The sequence below is a fragment of the Ursus americanus genome, chromosome 10, assembly GCF_024610735.1.
Source record: "Ursus americanus isolate L20-20 chromosome 10, mUrsAme1.1.p, whole genome shotgun sequence".
Lineage (NCBI taxonomy): Eukaryota > Metazoa > Chordata > Mammalia > Carnivora > Ursidae > Ursus > Ursus americanus.
In genome coordinates this window covers 73,917,098-73,941,106 of record NC_142136.1, presented here as the reverse complement: position 1 = coordinate 73,941,106, position 24,009 = coordinate 73,917,098, and the positions used below count along the sequence as shown (strand labels likewise).

The window sequence follows — 24,009 nt, the reverse complement described above, 5'->3', positions numbered from 1 at the left end:
AATCCACACTACTGTGCGATGTGGAAAAGTCATTTCTGCTCGCCAATGCTTTCCCGTCTTCCTTCTACACGACCTGATCTCACCCCTCTGTACCCTGAGCCCACCTCCCGCTGCTCTTGCCCTCCCTCGCTCCACTCTGGCCACACTGGTCTCCTCACTATTCCTTGACCACAAGAGGCAGCTGTTCTCCGAGAAGGCTCCGCCCTGCATTATTGCTGCGGGGCACTGCCTCGTTTCTTCCAAGTCTCTGCTCAAGGGTCTTCTCACATGAGAAGTCTTCCCTGACCAATCCTTCGAACACAGCAACCACCATCCCCTTTTCTCTGCTTTATTTTCCCCTGTTGCCCTCATCACCATATAACATGGCACATATTTCTTTCTTTCATGAATTTACCATCCATTTTCCTCCCCTAGAATGCAAGCTTCTTGAGGACAGGGACTTTTTCACATTTTTCCTGTTACGTCCTGGCAGCCTGAACACTGTCAGGTACACCGCAGTGCCTCAGTAACAGCATTTCTTATTGCACCTAAACTACTAAACAGAAGACCTGGTATTGTGTAAGAGCTCCAAGAACACTGGCTTCTGTCCTTTGATTTATCCTTTAAATTTTCAGTTCAGACATTATCTCCTCAAATAACAAGGTGTTCTTTCTCAAGTTCCGTGATCACGCTGCTACCATGGAGTGTAGCCAGTATAAGACCTTACAGCCTTACTTCCTTCTCCCAGCATCCCCAGAACTCTAGCCCCAAGGTGTTCAGTTCCTGGGACACATTTCCTCCAACAGATGACCATTTACTATCTGCAATGTACCAGACAGTCCAGGCTCTAGGGAAACAAAACCCAGTAAGACCCAATCCTTGTGCCGAGGAGCTGATAATGGTCCAGGCTGTAGAAAGCCAAGTGACTCCACAACCAGAGTACAGTAGGTCATGCGCACGACGTTGTACCATGTGAAAGAGAGCCCATGAGAAGGGTATTTAAATCACAGTGGAAGGTCAGGAAATGTTGGGAGGAGCCAAAGCTGGAGCTGAGTTTGAAGACTGGGCACACTGCAACCAGACAAAAAATGGGGAAAGGCATTCCTGTGTATGGTGTTTGTGAATGACGGCAAGCTACCTACCATAGTGGCTGGCACATAAATATCAGTCTGAACTGAAAAGTAAAAAAAAGGAAAGCAAGGACAAGCAAAGCAGTAAGTAACTAAAAAAAGCACAAGAGCATTACACAGGTATTATCAGTAGGGGACAAGGGACAGTAACTTGGCTTAAAGGGGCAGCAGAAGATAAGGCTAGAGAAGCAGGCAGAAGCAAAATTAGGAAAGCCTTGGTGGGAAAGCTAAGAAATAGGAAGGTAAATCTGAGAATTACAGCAAGCCACTGAAAAATCTTAAATAAAAGAGTGACAAGATCAGATCTGCTTTTTGGCAAAATCGCTCTGGTGGCAAGTCATTCATTCATTCATTCATTCATTCATTCATTCACATTTCAAGTAAGTGCTGAGTACCTACCCTGTGTCTAACACTGAACTAGGCACGTTGCTAAGCAGTCCAAATCAGCAGCCAGAAACCAGTTCGGCCGCTACAATCTGGGTGAGAAGTCACAATGACCTCAGCCAGGGCTGTGGCAATGGGCATGGAGAGGCAAGAACACAGAGTTCTCAGGAGGGTAGAATCTATAGGATTTAGTAACTGATTGGGGTGGGGGGAGATAAATAACCTGAAGGGCTTGTCGAAACAAGGATTACAAGGCTAGAGATACAGCAGGTCTCATTTGGGGCTTGAGAATTTGTATTTTTAACAAGCTCCAGGGAACACACTTTGAGAACTACTGGCCTAGAGAGAGTGCAGGTTCTGGCTGTGGTAGCAGGGTGACAACAGAGAATTCGTGAGATCAGGCATTTCACAAATATCTGTGGAATAACCTGTATCGATAAGCTATATAAACTGTCTAGAGGGGATAGTTTTATATTAGCTTTTAATGAATTAGCTTTTGACAACACATTTTATCTTTTCTGTTTCTATGTTCATAAGAATAAATTCTGATCTATATCTAGTTTCCTAAGTGGACCTACCTCCCAAGCCAAAATATGCAGATAACTAATCCTAGTACTTTACTCTAGAAACTGATGAATTTGATAGGATTAATCTATTTCTTAGAGATCACCTCTGAGAAACTGGTAAATAGTTTCTAAATCTGCAAGGCTCATTTCCCCTAAATGTTCTCTATGACTTTGGCCCTGGCAGCCAGCACCAAATCAAGAATTGCCGACAACAGCACCTACAAGAGAATGATACAAACAACCAGGAACCCTGCTGTTCCCTTGAGCCAAATGAGAACCAGGGTCCTAATACCTGGAATCCCATCACTTTTCAGGGCACACCATCACTTGGGCGGCCTCCTGGACATAAGGACACTTAAGCCTGCAGTGCAAGATCAAGTAATCATTTAACTGTATGACTGAAAACAACCCTTAACTGTGTTAGGATGGGGTATACTTTGATGTCAACATCGATCTATTTAATTGAGCTCCATAAATTAGCAAATAAAAAGTAAATGGCAATGTTAACATTAATGGTTAAACTGTCACCCGCCAGATCAATCCTCCACTGAGCCTCCTAAAAGGCTGCTTCAAACTGAGAAGCCCACTTTCGGCATAATGGAAGCTGACTTCGCGTGAGTGTATATTAACACATGTTGTTGACGTACATTTATACACGTCTATATGCGTATGAGCATGCATGAGTATTATGTCAACTAATCAACAAAAATACTGAATTTCCTGGAAGTGTCAAACTCAGACATATGAATCAAGTATTGCAATACTTTGTTCACCAAACCCAAGAATCAGAACCAAGACCGGGGATCAGAAACAAGACCATACACACGTTTAGCATATCACAAGAAAGTTCTTGAGTCAAAAGATAAGGACTTCAGCTGATAGACTGTTTATATTGTAATAAAAATATTCTAAAATTGTCACTTACAGAATTTTGAGGATTTAGTTTCATTTTCATCCCTCGTATCATCTCAAAGTCTTTTGTAGTTCTGTAAAACAGGTATATCATTCATTGTTTGGACAAATTTTAATAACTACATTATTAAAGAACTAGCTTTCTAGGGGGATGGGGTAACTGGGTGATGGGCATTATTAAGGAGGGCACCTGATGTAATGAGCACTGGGTGTTATATGCAACTGATGAATCACCAAGCTCTACCTCTGAAACTAATAATACACTGTATGTTAATTAATTGAATTTAAATATTTTTTTTAAAAAAGAACTAGTTTTCTTATGTGACTTTCTAGTGTTTACGATAAAATTGGAAGTAATCTGTAGTGCAAATGTAAACCAGTATTAATCCAAATTTTATCTGTGTTAGAATGGACAGCAGTATATCATCAGTAAATTACCGCAATTTCTACCTTAGAAAATACCCTAGCAGATAGATATAGGACTTGAAAGTATTCAAGCTTGGAAAAATTAACAATGTTACATATACATGTAAAGGTTACTACCAGAAAACTTTAAATCCCTGCTCTTTGCTATACATTAAAAAGGTAAGAGACTAACAAATTACCTTCTATTAAAAAATATGAACAGATTATATTTAAGTTTACTTTTCATAATTTTTCCCTTACAGAAAAACTTTAGCTGGGCAATATTCAAATATGTGCTTAATATCTAAAGAACATGAAGTTTCTATTAGAATTAACTCCTATATATAACTGTAAAAATCTGAAGATATGTTTGCTCAAAATATAATCTATAGTTACATACAAGGGAAGAAAGAATACTACCACTTAATAAAGCAAAGTAGAGAAAATTCTCAACTAACTGCATAATTAACATGGCCTCTTCATTAAATCAAACCCACAATGGTTCACTAGATTAAAAGAAAAGTTTAGAATTTATAAACATAATCCAAATTAGAGAGGATTGGGTTCTAAGGCATGAGTTTACAATAACAGAAAAAGGAAATTTGAGCTAAAATTTAACATGCTGGTGTAGTCAAAAAGGCAAAGGAAATGCTGGACAGCATTATGAGACAACCACGATGTGCCTCTTCCTGGAATCCTCGGTATCTGAAGGCTCCGGAGCGTGGCCTCTCAGCAAAGCACTAGAAGAGGACCAGCGAAGGACAAATGACTCTATCAAAGACGGAAAGGCAGGAATACAACAAAGTGACTCACTACAGAGAACTACAAAAGTTGAGGCAGATCATTCTTAAGATCCAAACCACAGGTCAATTTACCATATCCAGGAGCCACCTATATTTAGGCCAAAAGAAGAGAAACACTGCTTTATGAACTTTATAAAATTAGTGGTACGAGTTGAAAACATAGTTTCCAAAAGGCTTGGAAAAAAATGTTTAATTACACATCAGTGATGGGTTCCTAAGACAATGAACTAGTTCATCAGAAGGGACAGCCTAAGTTTTCAAGATTGTCACCTTAGGAAGACAGCTATGTGCTAAGTATTCCTCAGAGGTAATCCAATCTCCTGCTGACTAGTCCACAGATCTGACCCAATATTCCCATACTTACATTCTTAATAGGTCACCTCCTAATTTTTTATAAATGGAGTCTTCTTTAAAAAAAAAAACATGATACACACTCTAACAAATAGAATAAAAACTAACCTTTCAGAAAGTTTGTCTGATAGTTTCTCAAGGAACTGCATGACAGTCTCTAAAAATGAAATCCAAAAGAAAATGTCTTTAATTACATAAAATATAATTAACATACCTGTTAAAATTAAAATGTAATGGTCATAATCTATGCACTACAATGCCATTAAAGTGATCATTTTCAAAGGGTGCCAGGGTTGCTAACATATACTAAGGATATAATAAATATTTCCAGATGATGATGATCAATTTATCAGAAAAGAAATTAAACATAGTAATAATCCAAAGCCTTTCATTATACCTCAAAATGAGGAGTGAATAGAGAACTAAAAAAATTTCCAAAATTTCAATGTGTTTCTATCTACTCACATGTGTCAGAGAAAAAATAAGTTTTTAGACCGTTCTAATTTTTCCTGAGTTTTAAAAAGATAGCTAGACTCTGATTTGTTCATAAAAATCAGTACAATTTAAGAAGCATGATTCACTGAAAATTAGATTTTAAAAATCAATGTTTTCCTGGACAACTATTTTTAATTTTTATTTACAGCTGAGAATAATCTATTCAGGAAAATATGCCAAAATTAGAACGTTAGAAATTTAAGCTCTGCTAGGATTTTTTTTAAGCACTTAAATACTTCAGCCGTAGTTGTCATCTATTTATTACAAACTCATAAAGGCAACATAGTGCAACTATCATTATTTCCCATGATAGGGAATTTTTCACATGTATTTTTTAATTTACCACTTTTTGCCATTGATTTATGTACAGAGAGCTTTCACATGTATTTTAGAGTTTGCCACAAACACTGTTTTTATATTTTCCAGATGATCTTGTATATGGTTTTAAGTTTCCTGCCATCTCCAATTTATCTTCTTTCTGAGTAAAATAAAAGCTGAGAAAAAGAATGGAGGTTAGCCTAAACCAAGAAGCCATGGGGTTTCCGGCCACTGCCGATCCTTAACAAGCCTTGTATATAGTAATCCTGAAAACACTGCCTCATGCACCATGTTAAATCATATTAGGCCTTGGAGAAAAAACGTTATTTCATTAAAAATGAAATCTTATTTCAGGATATCATACCAGCTGCCATAGGGCAGTATTTTCAAATAAGTCTGTACTTGCTTTTTATTTCTGAACTTTTTTTTACTTTCACCCATTTTTGTTTTTCTAGCTATTTTACACGTGAAAAGTCTACCTCAATTAATCCACCTGAAAAATCGTCATATTACAAAAATGAGTTGGAAAGGCCCCGAAAATCAATAAATGCCTCACTGGAAAATTATTTCCTAATTCACCTAATTCACATGAATGCCCACCTTAACCCTTGCTTACATCCTGCCTTCCTCCTTCTCTCTGCTGAAAGCTCCCCTTTTCCCTCATCTTCAATTTCCAGTTTCACTTCCCTCACAAAACCCTCAACAAGCATAGTCGCATCAGACAAACTTCCCGAACTCCTAAAATCCTACAGTACTGTGCTGTCTATACATACCACTCATTTGGCACTGGGAAGACACTGACCTATATAATTATTAATCTTTATATTTATATAACTGATCCCCGCAAATACATTTTAAATTCCTTAAGGACACAAGTCACATCCTATGTGACTGTACAGTAGCCTAACTCCAAACTGTGACCATACTAACCACCTACTGAGCAATGGATTCACTGGTGGTGACATCTGGCATTAGCTGCTACAGGACCAGGGACCTCCAGTCCACACTGCTCACCTCAGTGGTCAATTCTCAACCCTCTTCAGGCCGCACCTGCCCTTAGCATTTGAGTCAGCTGATGACTCTCTCCTTAGGACACTTCACTTGGCTTCTAAGACCATCCACTCAGTTCATTTTCTCCTCTCTCACTCATGCTCCTTCTTGGCGGCTATTACAGGTTTTCCCTCGTATCTCTGACCTCTTAAACTTGGAGGGCCCCAGAGCTCACTTCCCAGACTTCTGTTCTTCTTTAGATGGACTCGCTCCCTTGGAGGTCTCATACAATCTCATGAATTTAAATAAAGACCCAAGGGCAACTGGGTGGCTCAGTTGGTTAAGTGTCTGACTCTTGATTTTGGCTCAGGTCATGATCTTAGCATCATGAGATTGAGCCCCAAGTTAGGCTCTGTGCTCAATGGGGAGTCTGTTTGAGATTCTCTCCCTTTCCCTGTGCTTCCCTCACTCACACGCTCTCTCTCTAAAATAAATAAATAAATATTTAAATAAATGAATAAAGACCCAGATTTATATCTCTGGCTCAGCACTCTGTCCTCAATTCCACAGATACACATCTAACTGCCTATTCAACATCACCATGTGAACACCAACTGGCATCTCAACTTAACTTGAACAAAACCAAGCCTCCAGTCCTCCCCACCTTAGTTAGCAGTAACTCACTACGTCTCTTCAGTTGATCAGGTTAAAAACCTTGGTTCCCCTTCAAAATGCTATATATCCAGAATCGGACACATTGCAAAACCCTCCACTGCCACCGTTTTGGTCAAGCTGCCATCCTTCTCATCGGGATTACTGCAAAACAGCTTCTACATGGCCTCTCCTCCACCCGTGCTTCTCTGCGGTCTATCTCAGTGTCAGCAGCACATGACCGGCCAGCAAAATCTAAGTCGGATCACCTTATTTCTCTGCTTAAAACCCCCCAACAACTTCCCATCTCACTAAAGGAAAAGCCCTGCTGAACACAGCTCCTCCTTCGTCTGCCTCCACCTCTTACCACTCCCCTCACTGACTCCACTTCACCGCTTTGCCCTTTTGCTTTTCCTCAAATGTGTCAAGCTACCCTAGGGACCTCCACGCTCGCAGTGTGTCCATCTGGAACTTTCTTCCCCTAGTGAGCCATAGGCTTATTCCTGTACCTCCTTCAAATCTACACTCCCATGCCCCACATCCTCAGCGAGCCCCTCCAGGGCAACTCAGCTGAAAATCCAACACCACCGCCAAACGCTCACATTCTTTATCCCCTTCCCCATTCAGTTTTCTCCACAACTTGTATTAACTACTAACCTACTGTGTTTCTTACATGGATTTTGTTCTTTCTCCCTTACAGAAATATAAACTACACAAAAGCAGGAATTTCATCTGTTTTATACATTGATTTATTTCTAGGTCCTAGAATCATATCTGACATATAGTGGGCACTCAGCAAATATTTGTTGAATCAATGGATGAAAACAGAGAATGAAGATGATATCTTTTATACCACCTGTTTGGTCTCAAACAGCTTATAAAGACCATAAGTTTAGAGCATGGGGTTAAGTTTCAGTCCTGTCACTTTTCGGCACTATAACTAACCTTGGGTTTCTATCCTATGAGGTAGATACAAACATCTACCTCACACAGTTGCACAGAAATTAAATGAAATAATGGCCCAGGGTAAGCATCTTACTATTATTTTAGCTGACCCTTGAATAACACAGGTTTGAACTGTGTAGTCCACTTATACAAGGATATTTTCAACAAATACGGTACAGTACTATAAATGTGTTTGTTTTTCTTAATAACATTTTTTCTCTAGTTAACTTTATTGTAAGAATACAGTATATAATACATACAACATACCAAATATAGGTTAATCAATCGTTTGTTATCAGTAAGGCTTCCCATGATCAGTGGGCCAGTAGTAGTCAAGCTTTGGGGGAGTCAAAAGTTACACGTGAATTTTCAATTGTATAGGTTTGGGGGGGTGTCAGCCCTCCCTCATCATTCAAGGATCAACTGTACATATAATAATAATAATGATAAATTATTGTTAGCAACTAGGTGACAACAATGCCCAGAGAAAAACATACAAAATGACATAAGATCTATTTAGGAGTTAAATGGGGTGAAACAAATTGTATGCACTTAAGGGGTTCAGAGACAAGGGTGTCTAGGGGAAGTGAAAGGCTTTGTGAAAGAGGTAGGTTTTAAGCTGAGCACTGAAAAACTGTATAGGATTTTATCACACAGATTGGGAGAGGGGAGCTCTGCCGCATGCAGGGAACAACATGAGCAAAGGAATGAGTGTGCTTTTGCCTGCGGTTTCGCGTACAGCCTTGAAAGGTCAAGGGAATAGCCGTTTACAAAAGAAATGGCCATTTTTTTAGAACATACTAGAGAGAGAAGGGATATGCACGGAAGGAATAATTTCAGAACAGAATTAACAATGTGGTCTTCCTCCTATACAGAGTTCATTTCTAGCATTCCCTCTATCCGTGAATGGCACGTCCACCCACATGCACAACCGGAAACCAAGGGTACCCAACATGCTGTCTCCTACTCCCTCTCAACCCATCACCAAGTCTCGTAGATTCGACCTCTAAAAGATATCTTTTTTTTTTTAAAGATTTTATTTATTCTGGAGAGGGAGTTAAGATGGCGGAGGAGTAGGGGACCCCTTTTTCAGCCGGTCCCCTGAGTCGAGCTGGATAGGTACCAGACCAGCCTAAATAACCACGGAATCAGCCTGAGACGCAGGATGATGCATCTGGATCTCTACAAATGAACATCTCCAGCGCTGAGTATTGAGGTACGAAGAGGGGAGCTGTAAACCGTGCACAGATATCGGAAGATAAACGGAAGGGGGAGGGAGCCGCCGCGTTTGGGCGCCGGGAAGCGGCAGCCACCTGCACAGGGGAACGGGTGGACTCACAGAGGGCACCCGGCAAGAGAGCGGACTGAGACCGGTGAGCCGGGTGCGCGCGCCACCAGGCATCTCCCGGAACACCAGAATCCCAGTGTGCTCACGGGATCCAGACTGAGACCGGGAGCTCCTGGAGCGTGCGTGGGGCGGCTGGCGGCTGGCGGGCCACCTGCACGGGGGAGCGGGCGGACTCGCGGTCGGCACCCGCGAAACAGCAGACTGGGACCCTGAACCGGGTGCACGCGCCACCAGGCTTCTCCCGAAACTCCGGAATCGAGGTGTGCTCACCGGGCATAGACTGAGACCGGGAGACCCGGGAGCGTGCGGGGCGGCCGGTGGCTGGCGGCATTAGAAACACAAAGGACAGAGACGCGCCGGCCCTGGAAGTGAGGGCAGGGACGCCAAGTTGGTGCGCACATCCCGGGACGCTGCAGGGTTAAGCAGCACCAACAGTAATAGAGTTAAAGTGGCCAGAACATCAGTGGAGAACGGGCCTCAATCCCTCTGTTCTGTGACAATACAGCCTCTGCTGCTCTGACTCTCAGAAGAGGCATAGCCGGCAGCCAGGGAAAGCCGCCAGAGAACAAAAGCCTGGAAATACCGGCCCAGAGAGCGCCCATCCCCATCCTCCCTCGCAGGGGACACGGAGACTCTACCCAAACAGGGTTGCCTGAGTAACGGCGCGGCAGGCCCCTCCCCCAGAAGGCAGGCTGAAAAATCAAGAAGCCCACAACCGGAGGCGCCTGGGTGGCGCAGTCATTGAGCGCCTGTCTCCGGCTTAGGGCGTGATCCCGGCGTTCCGGAAAGGAGTCCCTCATCGGGCTCCTCCGCTGGGAGCCTGCGTCTTCCTCTCCCACTCCCCTGCTTCTGTTCCATTCTTGCTGACTGTCTGTCTCCCTCTCTCAGATAAGTAAATAAATAAAATATTTAAAGAAGAAGCCCACATCTCTAAGATCCCTATAAAACAAGGGGCACGGCCTGGGACCCAGTCAATAATTTTGGGCTCTGGACAACCCCGTAACCTCCCCTCATTAGAATGACAAGAAGGAGAAGCACCCCCCAGCAAAGAAAAGACAGTGAGTCAGTGGCCTCTGCCACAGAAGTAACGGATATGGATATAACCAAATTATCAGAAATGGAATTCAGAGTAACAACGGTCAAGATAATGAGTAGACTTGAAAAAAGTATTCAGGAAAATGTTACTGAGAATATAGAATCCCTAAGGGCGGAAATGAGAGCGAATTTGACAGAAATTAAAAATTCTATGAGCCAAATGCAGACAAAACTAGAGGCTCTGACGGCCAGGGTCACCGAAGCGGAGGAAAGGGTTAGTGAATTGGAGGATGGGTTAATAGAGGAAAAAATAAAAATAGAAGATGGTCTTAAAAAAATCCACGCCCACGAATGTTGGTTACGGGAGATTACTGACTCAACGAAACGATCCAATGTTAGAATCATCAGCATCCCCGAGGGGGTGGAGAAAAACAGAGGTCTAGAAGAGATATTTGAACAAATTGTAGCTGAAAACTTCCCTAATCTAGCAAGGGAAACAAAAATTCGTGTCCAAGAGGCAGAGAGGACCCCTCCCAAGCTCAACCATGACAGACCTACACCACGTCACGTCATAGTGCAATTCGCAAATATGAGATCCAAGGATACAGTATTGAAAGCGGCCAGGGCAAAGAAATTTCTCACGTACCGAGGCAAAGGCATCAGAATTACGTCAGACCTGTCTACACAGACCTGGAATGAGAGAAAGGGTTGGGGGAGCATTTTTAAAGCTCTTTCAGAGAAAAACATGCAGCCAAGGATCCTTTATCCAGCAAGGCTGTCATTCAGAATTGATGGAGAAATAAAGACATTTCAGAATCGACAGTCACTAGCCAATTTCGTAACCACGAAACCAGCCCTACAGGAGGTATTACGGGGGGTTCTATAAAAGTAAAAAGGCCCCAAGAGTGATACAAAACAGAAAGTCACAGCCAATACAAAGACTTTACTGACAACAAGGCAGAGTTAAAAGCATATCTCTCAGTACTCAGTCTTAACATTAATGGTTTAAATTCTTGCTTTAAACGCCACAGGGTTGCAGACTGGATAAAAAGAAATGACCCATCCATTTGCTGTCTACAAGAGACTCATTTCGAACCCAAAGATGCATTCAGACTGAGAGTAAGGGGATGGAGTACCATCTTTCACGCAAATGGACCTCAAAAGAAAGCTGGGGTAGCAATTCTCATATCAGATAAACTGGATTTTAAACTACAGACTATAGTTAGAGATGCAGAAGGGCACTATATTATTCTTAAAGGAAGTATTCAACAAGTGGATATGACAATTATAAATATATATGCCCCCAACAGGGGAGCAGCAAGATACACAAGCCAACTCTAAACCAGAATAAAGAGACATATAGATAAAAATACATTAATAGTAGGGGACCTCAACACTCCACTCTCAGAAATAGACAGAACACCCTGGCAAAAACTAAGCAAAGAATCAAAGGCTTTGAATGCCATACTCGATGAGTTGGACCTCTTAGATATATATAGAACACTACACCCCAGAACCAAAGAATACTCATTCTATTCTAATGCCCATGGAACATTTTCAAGAATAGACCATGTTCTGGGACACAAAACAGGTCTCAGCCGATACCAAAAGATTGAAATTATCCCCTGCATATTCTCAGACCACAACGCTCTGAAATTGGAACTCAACCACAAGGAAAAATTTGGAAGAAACTCAAACACTTGGAGACTAAGAACCATCCTGCTCAGGAATGACTCGATAAACCAGGAAATCAAAAATCAATTTAAACAATTTATGGAGACCAATGAGAATGAAAATACAACAGTCCAAAACCTATGGGATACTGCAAAGGCAGTCCTAAGGGGGAAATACATAGCCATCCAAGCCTCACTCAAAAGAATAGAAAAATCTAAAATGCAGTTTTTATATTCTCACCGCAAGAAGCTGGAACAGCAACAGAGGGACAGGCCTAATCCACGCACAAGGAAGCAGTTGACCAAAATTAAAGCTGAAATCAATGAAGCAGAAACCAGAAGTACAGTAGAACAGATCAACAGGACTAGAAGCTGGTTCTTGGAGAGAATCAATAAAATTGACAGACCACTGGCAAGACTTATCCAAAAGAAAAGAGAAAGGACCCAGATTACTAAAATTATGAATGAAAAAGGAGAGGTCACGACGAACACCATTGAAATTGGAAGGATTATTAGAAATTTTTATCAACAGCTATATGCCAATAAACTAAGCAATCTGGAAGAGATGGAATCCTTCCTGGAAACCTATAAACTACCAAGATTGAAACAGGAAGAAATTGATTTCTTAAACAGGCCAATTAATTGTGAAGAAATTGAGTCAGTGATAAACAACCTTCCAAATAACAAAACTCCAGGCCCGGACGGTTTTCCTGGGGAATTCTACCAAACATTCAAAGAAGAAATAATACCTATTCTCCTAAAGCTATTTCAGAAAATAGAAACAGAAGGAAAGCTACCAAACTCATTCTATGAGGCCAATATTACCTTGATCCCCAAACCAGGCAAAGACCCCCTCAAAAAGGAGAATTACAGACCGATTTCCCTAATGAATATGGACGCCAAAATCCTCAACAAGATACTTGCTAATAGAATCCAACAGTTCATTAAAAGGATTATCCATCACGATCAAGTGGGATTCATACCTGGGATGCAAGCGTGGTTCAATATTCGCAAATCAATCAGCGTGATACATCATATCAACAAGAAAAGACTCAGGAACCATATGATCCTCTCAATCGATGCCGAAAAAGCATTTGACAAAATACAGCATCCTTTCCTGATTAAAACCCTTCAGAGTGTAGGAATAGAAGGTACATTTCTCAATCTCATAAAAGCCATCTATGAAAAGCCTACTGCAAATATTATTCTCAATGGGGAAAAGCTGAAAGCCTTTCCCTTAAGATCAGGAACACGACAAGGATGCCCACTCTCGCCACTATTATTCAACATAGTACTAGAAGTCCTTGCAACAGCAATCAGACAACAAAAAGGGATCAAAGGTATTCAAATCGGCAAAGAAGAAGTCAAAATGTCTCTCTTCGCAGATGACATGATACTCTATATGGAAAACCCAAAAGAAGCCACTCCCAAACTATTAGAAGTTATAGAGCAATTCAGTAACATGGCGGGATACAAAATCAATGCTCAGAAATCAGTTGCATTTCTGTACACGAATAACGAGAACGAAGAAAGAGAAATTAGGGAATCCATCCCATTTACAATAGCACCAAAAACCATACGTTACCTTGGAATTAACTTAACCAGAGACGTAAAGGACCTTTATTCTAGAAACTATAAATCACTCTTGAAAGACATTGAGGAAGACATAAAAAGATGGAAAGATATTCCATGCTCATGGATCGGAAGAATTAACATAGTTAAAATGTCCATGCTACCCAGAGCAATCTACACTTTCAATGCTATCCCGATCAAAATACCGAGGACATTTTTCAAAGAACTGGAACAAACAGTCCTTAAATTTGTATGGAAACAGAAAAGGCCCCGAATCTCCAAGGAACTGTTGAAAAGGAAAAACAAAGCTAGGGGCATCACAATGCCGGATTTCGAGCTGTACTACAAAGCTGTGATCACAAAGACAGCATGGTACTGGCACAAAAACAGACACATAGACCAGTGGAACAGAATAGAGAGCCCAGAAATGGACCCTCAGCTCTTTGGGCAACTAATATTTGATAAAGCAGGAAAAAACATCCGGTGGGAAAAAGACAGTCTCTTCAATAAATGGTGCTGGGAAAATTGGACAGCTACATGCAAAAGAATGAAACTTGACCACTATCTCACACCATACACAAAAATAAACTCCAAATGGATGAAAGACCTCGATGTGAGACAGGAATCCATCAAAATTCTAGAGGAGAACATAGGCAGCAACCTCTACGACATCGGCCAAAGCAACCTTTTTCATGATACATCCCCAAAGGCAAGAGAAACAAAAGATAAAATGAGTTTATGGGACTTCATCAAGATTAAAAGTTTCTGCACAGCCAAGGAAACAGTCAGAAAAACTAAGAGGCAGCCCACGGAATGGGACAAGATATTTGCAAATGACACTACAGATAAAGGACTGGTATCCAAGATCTACAAAGAACTTCTCAAACTCAATACACGAGAAACAAATAAACAAATCAAAAAATGGGCAGAAGATATGAACAGACACTTTTCCAATGAAGACATACAAATGGCTAACAGACACATGAAAAAATGTTCAAAATCATTAGCCATCAAGGAAATTCAAATCAAAACCACACTCAGATACCACCTTACGCCAGTTAGAATGGCAAAACTTGACCAGGCAAGAAACAACAATTGTTGGAGAGGATATGGAGAAAGGGGAACCCTCCTACATTGTTGGTGGGAATGCAAGTTGGTACAGCCACTCTGGAAAACAGTGTGGAGGTCCCCTAAAAAGTTAAAAATTGAGCTACCCTATGATCCAGCCATTGCACTACTGGGTGTTTACCCCAAAGATACAGACGTAGTAAAGAGAAGGGCCATATGCACCCCAATGTTCATAGCAGCAATGTCCACAATAGCTAAATCGTGGAAGGAGCCGAGATGCCCTTCAACAGATGACTGGATTAAGAAGTTGTGGTCCATATATACGATGGAATATTACTCAGCTATCAGAAAGAATGAGTTCTCAACATTTGCTACAACATGGACGGCACTGGAGGAGATAATGCTTAGTGAAATAAGTCAAGCAGAGAAAGACAACTATCATATGATTTCTCTCATCTATGGAACATAAGAACTAGAATGATCAGTAGGGGAAGAAAGGGATAAAGAAAGGGGGGGTAATCAGAAGGGGGAATGAAACATGAGAGACTATGGACTATGAGAAACAAACTGAGGGCTACAGAGGGGAGGGGGGTGGGGGAATGGGATAGGCCGGTGATGGGTAGTAAGGAGGGCACATATTGCATGGTGCACTGGGTGTTGTACACAACTAATGAATCATCGAGCCTTACATCGAAAACCGGGGATGTACTGTATGGTGACTAACATAATATAATAAAAAATCATTATTAAAAAATAAATAAATAAATAAATAAATAAAATCAATTAAAAAAACACACTCACACACACAAAAAAAGATTTTATTTATTCATTTGACAGAGAGAGAGACAGCCAGAGAGAGAGACAGCCAGCAAGAGATAGCACACAAGCAGGGGGAGTGGGAGAGGAAGAAGCAGGCTTCCAGTGGAGGAGCCTGATGTGGGGCTCGATCCCAGAATGCCGGGATCACGCCCTGGCCGAAGGCAGACGCTTAACGATTGAGCCACCCAGGCGCCCCTCTAAAAGATATCTTGATTCTGAACAGTTCTACCATCGCAACTACCCTATTCATTCCTGACTCAGTGTCTGAACTGTGACTGCAATTTAATACGCCTTTGAAAAAGCTTACTATATACACTTACATTATTACTATTCTGTAGTGCTTTCTTTTATACATTCTAAATCATAAAGGACTCAACAGAACACGAGGCAAGATTCTCACAAACCCCTGGACGCTTTTTCCCCACCTTTATGCAAAGAGTGCCATCCAGCACTCTTCTCTCTAAAACTGAGGTTTATAGAAGTACGTGTTTTTATAGCCCAAGCGTATATTCAACCCTGTCTTCAACAGATTTATTGATCTTTCCTCCTCTTTCACACTAACTCTAACCAATTTGGTTAGGCTGGCCATAGAAACTAGCTGAGTTAAAATGTAAATAATTGAAATTAGCATCCATGAATACTTAAGTATGACTTAACTCTCAACAGGCACAAGAAATAAATTATCTTGGTTGGAGAGAATATATTCCAAACTATGAGCTCTATTTAGAAGTCAGTTCTATATAAAGATATAGAAAATCTCAATAAATGGGTCTCTGAGTATATTAAAAAGAGAACACTGATTTATAGCTATTTTAAATCAGAAGTTGTTTTGCAAAAATCCTATTTTGTCCTGAAAAGCTGGGTGAACAAGCTTACCTGGATTTTTGGCTATTGTGCCTTGGAGGGCTCTGTGGGAGTATGTGGAGTACCCCACTAACTTGGCCAGAAGGTCTCTGTTGCTGAGCAATTCTTCCAAACACTTCAACTGACCCGCATTGGGATAAAGAAAAATTTTATAAGCAGCTTCTCGAACCTATATTTAAAATGTAATGATAGAAGATACAATAAGTACCAAGATACAAAGGCCCATGCAATGACAATGTAGGCTAACTCTCACTTCTCTATTCTACAGGTGATCATTGCTTTAAAAATAAAATAAGGGTTTATACAGGGTGCATAAAGCTTCTAGATTCATAAACTAGCATAGGATACAAACACATTCTTGACTAGAGTTCTCTGTTTTGAGGTATGGTGGAATAAACTTTTACCCAGTGCATGTGCCCTAAAGCACCCTTAACCACATGAAGACTACAGGCATTAAGAATCTGAGTATCTCAAACGTCAACTATTATTTATCATACTTTAAACATGAGGAGTTCTTTATGAGACATGAATGATAAAGCCATTTTCATCATTCAAAGCATTTATGGAATTAATAAGCCCACAGTAGAATTTTAGGGCTTAGTAACACTCAAGTATTTTTAAAGGTATGATTACATTATCACTGAATTGTGGGTTAAAACAGCAACACTCAGACGGGAGCTAAGCTATGAAGAGAGTGGACTACACATACCAAGTCGTCTGGAGCTTCTGCATGTAGACCATCAATTATGACATGACTTCCTGTGACTACAAAGTTACGGTGAATGTGTTCTGGTAAGAGATGCTTCTCAATCTTGTTGGGAAAGTTAGTTCCCATAAGAAATGTATTACTCAAGTCCAAGATTTTCACATTCAGGTCCACTGCTCTTTTACGCTAGATCCAGATGGAGTAAAAGTTATTTAAAGGCATTGAAAGTAATAGTTCACAACTGATTTAATAGACCATCTGTAAGGATGGTAAAGCAACATATATGGTTAAATTAATTGACTAAGATACTAAATATGTTAAATAAAATGAACATTGAGTATATTGCTTATGTCATAAATACATAATAATTTACTATAAGTAAATTCTACTTTTGATAGATATTTAATATCCTAACAGTTTATATAGTGTTTCTATACTTTAAGATTTATATAAACGCTAGAGTTCTATTTTGTGCCTAGGTTATATAACTAATCTCTGAAATTAACAACACTGGGAAGTACAGAATCCTTCCCTATCCCCCCAAATAACCTCTTAGTTAAGTGAATTGGAGAGCAGTAGGTTGAATCTAGTCAATATGATACTTAGGAGTATTTGTAGACTAAAGAGAGCAAGTATTTGAAGGGCAAATTTGAAAATATACTGGGTCCTAAAAGATGAGACAAAAAAGGTAGAGGGAAAGTAAAAGAATTTCTGCAGGTCTTCACAAGAGTATAGTGAACATTCAGAGGGGGCTGCCCACACTTGAGCAGCGACAGAAGCACGGCAGTGGAGTGGGGAGCAGAGCCAGCCGGAGCCGCAGGGCAGGGCCGGCCCTCCAGCTCCGCGCCTGGCACCCGGCGGCACGCCGGCTCAGTGACGATGATGTGGACGGCGCTGGCACACCCACAGGACTGTTTTCTGGCAGTCTCACCGGTAGGACATACAATCGCCCGAGAAAATGTGTATTATCAAAGGGGGAGCCACATATGTTTTGGAGGAAACATAAAGTAGTCCATGTCATCAGTCCGGTCTATTGGAGGACAAGGGTGAATTTGTAGTTAGTGTTACTAGAACACTAGCTGGGCATCTTGACCTGCGCTTATGATGGGCTTCAGGTGAAATCAGATGTAGATCTTTCTGGGATAGGGGTCACTAGCTGTCAACATTCTAAATTGTACTATGACCCTAAAAAATGGTTAAGCAGCACTAATGCTTTTTAAAAGATATTTAAGATGCTGAATTACACTTGATAAGATGCTGGGAAAAATTAAGTATATTTTAACAACCAAAAATTTTACAATATAGGGGTGCCTGGGTGGCCCAGTGGGTTAAGCATCCGACTCTTGATTTCAGCTCAGATCTTGATCTCAGGATTGTGAGTTCAAGCCCCACACTGGGCTCCACACTTCAAAAAAATTTACAATATAGAGAATTCAAACTTCATAGGAAAAATTAGTTTTCAGATACTTCAATGTCTTCATAGTCCAGATTTCTCTTTACCTATTTGTTTCTACTATGGCCATTTATCGCCACCTAATGGTAACTAGTGGAATAGCCAAAAAGGTAAAAGATTTGGAAATTACACTATAATTCCAAAAATATTCCCCAAAGCCTTTACTCTGGAGGGGAAAAAAGTGACACAATTATTTCAAAGAATTTATCACCTGTTAAAATCCTCAGAAAATCAACAACTGGGTTTACTTCCTGACTTCACCAATTTCCTAGGCATTTCATCATTCTGAGATAAAGATGCAGTACTCTGAACTCAAAGAATTCTATGAAATTGTTGTGTTATTTATCAAATGATTGCTAAAAAACACATACTTCCATTCATTTTAAACTTTTAAGTTATACTCATATGAGATCTTAAAAATTAAATAAGGAATAACCTAGGAAGAATGCCAAAAGAATACACAGGCCCTTACAATTTATAAATTATGTTGGTGGGTTTCTTTCAAGATCTCTCTTTTAAAAAGGGTAACATGTTTCCTTTTAACCTGTCCTAATGGAGGCCCATGGAGAACAGACACAGAAGGTACGAGAGAGGAGTTCAGTGGGTTTACTCTACTTGCATCTTTAATGGTTCGTGGGCTCCAGGGAGTTATTTGCCAGGAAGGGCAGCTATCCTTGTAAGAACACTCGAGAAGTAAAAGCAGCAGGTCCAATGATGCTGACACAGACCTTGACTTGACACACAATACTTTTGCGTAAAGTTTCAAAAACATCTTTCTTGAGGATTACATAAAATAACAAAACTATTCATCTAGATTCTCTCCTAGCAACTCTACTATTCTCCACTATCTTCCTTCTGAATATCAAATTTGATGAATATTAGCTAGCATTATTACGATTCATCATACAGTCATTCAGTATTTGCTGAGGCCAAAACCAGAAAAAACATGACTGGCATTCTTGGTCCTTGAGAAGCCTCTAATTTACATAAGTAATGCAATAGGAAGAGCCTCGATAAAAGGCCCTTAAAGATAAATACCATGTGCATAAAAGACGTCAAATGGGAATTTAGATGAATACAAAATCCCACCTGGGGGATAAAAGCTTCACAGACACAGTGGTCTGAGGATGAGGCCTTAGCGGGGGTTGAAGGCAGGCAGGCCTGGTGAGCAGAGGAGGAAGAGGAGGCCGGGGGCCACACACGAAAGGCAGAGTGTAATGAATTACAGGGGAGCACAGGGAGGGCTGGGAGAGAATCGCCGTGTACGTTCTTTGTTACGTATTAGCTGCTACTGGCAATGGAAAGTGACTGAGAGGTTCTGGGCAGGACAATAATGATGAAATCAATACTTTAAGGAAATCACACCAATGTTCACAGACAGGTCAGAATGACCAGCAGAAAACCTGAGCAGGGATAGTTGAGCAGGCTCTGGAGTCCAAGCCTCCTCCACCTACTAGCTCCATGACCTTGGGTAGATCACATAAATTCTAGGTGCCTCAGTTCCTCATCTATGAAACCGGAATGACAGTAATACTCTAAAAGCCTTAGAGTATTACTATCATTATAATACTCTAACAGCCTCAAAGCCGTTATGAAGATCTGATGAGAAATACACACTTCAAATAGCAAATGCTTCATCACTGTTAATTATAATGAGTATCAGAAAGACAAAGACCTTTCAGACAGCCCAGATATATGGTGATAAGGTTCATGAGCTATTTGGGGGATGCAGACAGATGTAGGAGCTCTACAGAAACAATCCGAGGACTTTGCCACTAATTGAGACATGGAAGTATGGGGAATAAAAAAATGTGAGCTGACCCCAAATTTTTATTTGAGTGACTCAGACTAGTGAATTCATTATACAGAGAAGCAGTAATAAAGAACTGGCTTGAAGAGGGGCCAATGTGTCCATTTTAAACAACATAAATATACAGCAGAGCCTGTCAGCCTTGGGGACTGCTGGCGGCCTGTGCAGGCTCAGGGTTAGGTCAGTAGTCTTGTGCTGAGCCCTTAAAGCCACGTGAACACCGTGGTGCACAAATGACCCAGCATTATTCAAACCCAGCACCAAGCAAAATGATATTACCTACTGCAGGTGCTACATATCCCCAAGACCCTGACCTCTACTTTCCAACATACTCCGATAAACTGATCTCTATTAATAGGTAAGTGGCTTTATGTTCTATTTAGTAGGAGAAACATACCTACAAAGAAAAAAAAAAAGCATAACCATAACAGTGTCTGAGGATGCTGTGTTCTAGAAGGAGAAGTGGACAGGGTTAGACATTCTGGCCACTAAGGATGGGAACTTAAACCACTTTGTCTTATTTCCGTATTGGTGAAAGGAGGGGTCTGAACAATGTCTACAGTCCCTCCTATTCCGGGGCACGCAATGTATAACCCCTGCCTCCTGCTTCCAGAACAAAACCGTGTGGATCTGTCAAAGACATGCAGAATATGAATAAGTACACTTATGTAAAGGTCTTAGTGATATTCCCTGTGCCTCCGCTTCCAGACCTCAATCTTCAAAATTCTCAGCTTTCCTGTTCACTTGCCTCTCTTTCCTGAAATCACCCATCGAGGATGCCACGACATCTAAAATACCCCAAGTGTCTCAAGTAGTTTCTTAATTCTGAATTATCATGGGTAATAGACCAACTTCCAGAGAGCACTATATTCAAATATAATAGAAGAATTTCATAACACAAACAACCTAAAGTTTGTATGATATGCAAATTTAAGCAACATACAACAACTGTAGTAATAAAGATACCAACTAAATATTAGTAAAACGAGCAGAAAAAAACAGAGAGGAAAGATTCACCTTTTCTTCGTCTAGATGGATTCCACTGATTTCAAAATCAAACATAAACAGTTCAGCCACTCGCCTACAAACAAAACAAACCTAGGTTACAACGGGTAATAATAATTATTAACAAAATCACTTTCTTATTAAATAAATTGGACTTTTTCAACCATACTACCCAAAAGCCAAATGTATATGCGCACATACACACACACACACACACACACACACACACACAAATTTGTTTGAAGCCAGGAACTTAACATCTTAAAAATCAGGCAAAACACCCAGCTGACTGACGGGGCTTTTAAGCTCTCCTATGGATGATCTGTATCAAATACATTGTGCTAACGACCATACAATAAGCCTCTAACTGAACCAAAGGGACAATGATTACTCCAATGAGGCCAAATTTATCTGCTTTTTCTAGAAGAGATGGATGCAATTGTCCACTGTTTTCCTTATACTTTAGGCAACCCACCAAATAAATACTTGTGGGACACATAAATGCTGCCCAATTGTAACCAGGTAAGCCTGTATACATTTAACTATAATATATTTCTATCTAGCATGTATATTTAACAGCAGTATACTCCAAGCTGCTTGTGGGTAAAGACATATATGTTTCATAAGGCATGGTCCCATCAGGGGACAAATACTTTCTGAATGAATGAACACAAGGTTAAAGATATAATAAATTTCCTAACAGGCATATGAATAAAGTGGGGAGTTCCAAGAGAGACCATCAAGCAGGTTCCTTACTTACCAGCTTCCAACCACCTTGTGCGAAATTTGCTTAAGACTTGTGAGGGAAGGTTCCTCACCATTTCCAGAATTAATACGAGTTTGCATTGTAGAGAGCAACATTTTTTAATAATCATCAAATGCATCTGCAAACTTAAGAGCCAGCCCTAATTTCCCGACCCTTTCCCTGATGTAACAATTTCATCAGAACAATAAGAAAACAACAACAGTAGAACAGAAAGTATCTTGGATAATATCCAAAGTAATGGGCAACTTTTCATTAATTTTCCCTGTAAGATTTTATACTTAGAAGGACATCTCTCCCTTTTTAGTTACAAGCTAATTTGATATTGTTTACTTCCCATTAGACAGCAGAGGAATTAAAATACTGAATTCACACCATATCGTAAATGGAAAAAAAATGTGTGTGCCGGAAACAAAACGTTATCATGCTGTGCCACAGAAGCACGGACTGACACACACAGCTCTTCACACATTAGAGTGGAACACGTGGTCCCTGATGTCCAGGAGGTAAGAGTCTGATATCACTCTTAAGTAAATCTGACTGATAAATACATATCAGGGGATCAGGAAACAAGAGTGTATCTCACAGAGCTAATGCTAGTATTACTAACATGTAAGAAAGAAAAAATTGCACATCACTTCTTTATTGGCGATATGAAAATTACACAGTAAATGGTAGCTATTTATTTGGTGGTGAAAGGGAAGAGAACTAGAAAGAAACAGGACAATCAACTAAATTAACCCCTTCTTTCCTTCCCTACTACCACTATCCTAGTCCAGGCTGTTGTCCCCTTGCCCTGACATACGATAGTTAGCCCTACTGGGTAACCTTGCCTCCCGTCCTCCATCCCGATAGGATGACCTTTCTCAAGGTCAGAAGTCCTTGGCGTGATTAACCTGGCACCTCATGAAACACCTTCTCCTCCACCATGAGGTCTCTCTGAAGGCTGTCCTCCACTACCAACCAAATTAGGGGCCTCTGCTATGGGCTTCAACGGCATTTATGATTTCCACTTAACAAACTCATAGCAGCAATGCCCACAATAGCCAAACTGTGGAAGGAGCCGAGATGCCCTTCAACAGACAAATGGATAGAGGAGATGTGGTTCATATATACAACGGAATATTACTCAGCCATCAGAAAGGATGAGTACCCAACATTTGTATCGACATGGATGGAACTGGAGGGGATTATGCGAAGTGAAATAAGTCAAGCAGAGAAACGTAATTATCATATGGTTTCACTCATATGTGGACCATAAGGAATAGCTCGGAAGACCGCAGGGGAAGGGAGGGAAAACCGAACGGGAAGAAATCAGAGAGAGAGACAAACCATGAGAGCCTCAGGACTCCAGGAAACAAACTGAGGGTTACGGAAGGGAGGGGTTGGGGGATGGGGTAACTGGGTGATGGGTATTAAGGAGGGCACATGTGGTGATGAGCACTGGATGTTATATGCAACTAATGAATCCTTGAACACTATATCAAAAACTAATGATGTACTATATGCCGGCTAACTGAACATAATAAAATAAATAAATAAATAAGTAGAAATAAAACAAACTTACTTTTTAAAAAAAATTGTCAGGAGAACACAGAATTTTTTTAAAAGGTTGTACAGGAGCCGTATGACGGAAAGTCATGAACTGGGTTGTAAATGCTTTATAAGCATGTTGAAGTATAATAAGCAAAGAGGGAACAAAAAATAGCTTCAACCAATGTTTTAAAAAGTCAATATATGTATTGCAGAACATGAAAAATAATTATGATTTGCCTTACATGTAGGAGCTTATTCCTTTATTCAGAGAGTACAAACCTGAGAACACCGCCATGATAATTACTTATTTATTTCAACCCCATCCAAATCCCAATAATTAAAAACATAAAACAGTGTATACTTGGACAATTTTTCAAAGGCCTACTGCATGAAATTTTCAGTTTTTCTTCCAACTAGTAGCAGCTACT

The 24,009-nt window shown here is 40.5% G+C and overlaps 1 protein-coding gene across 4 annotated transcripts in view; it reads right to left on the bottom strand.

Annotated features, from left to right (window-relative positions):
* MIPEP (mitochondrial intermediate peptidase) overlaps positions 1-24,009 on the bottom strand; it is a 203,292-nt gene that overhangs the window by 165,747 nt on the left and 13,536 nt on the right. For all 4 annotated transcript variants that reach the window (XM_045797092.2, XM_087865234.1, XM_045797093.2 and 1 more), the window contains exons 5-9: positions 21,295-21,358; positions 17,018-17,200; positions 16,321-16,477; positions 4,639-4,687; positions 2,985-3,045 (exon numbers count right to left, since the gene is read on the bottom strand). In XM_045797092.2, the coding sequence (XP_045653048.2) occupies positions 2,985-3,045; positions 4,639-4,687; positions 16,321-16,477; positions 17,018-17,200; positions 21,295-21,358 (514 nt within the window). The remainder of the gene's footprint in view (positions 1-2,984; positions 3,046-4,638; positions 4,688-16,320; positions 16,478-17,017; positions 17,201-21,294; positions 21,359-24,009) is intronic.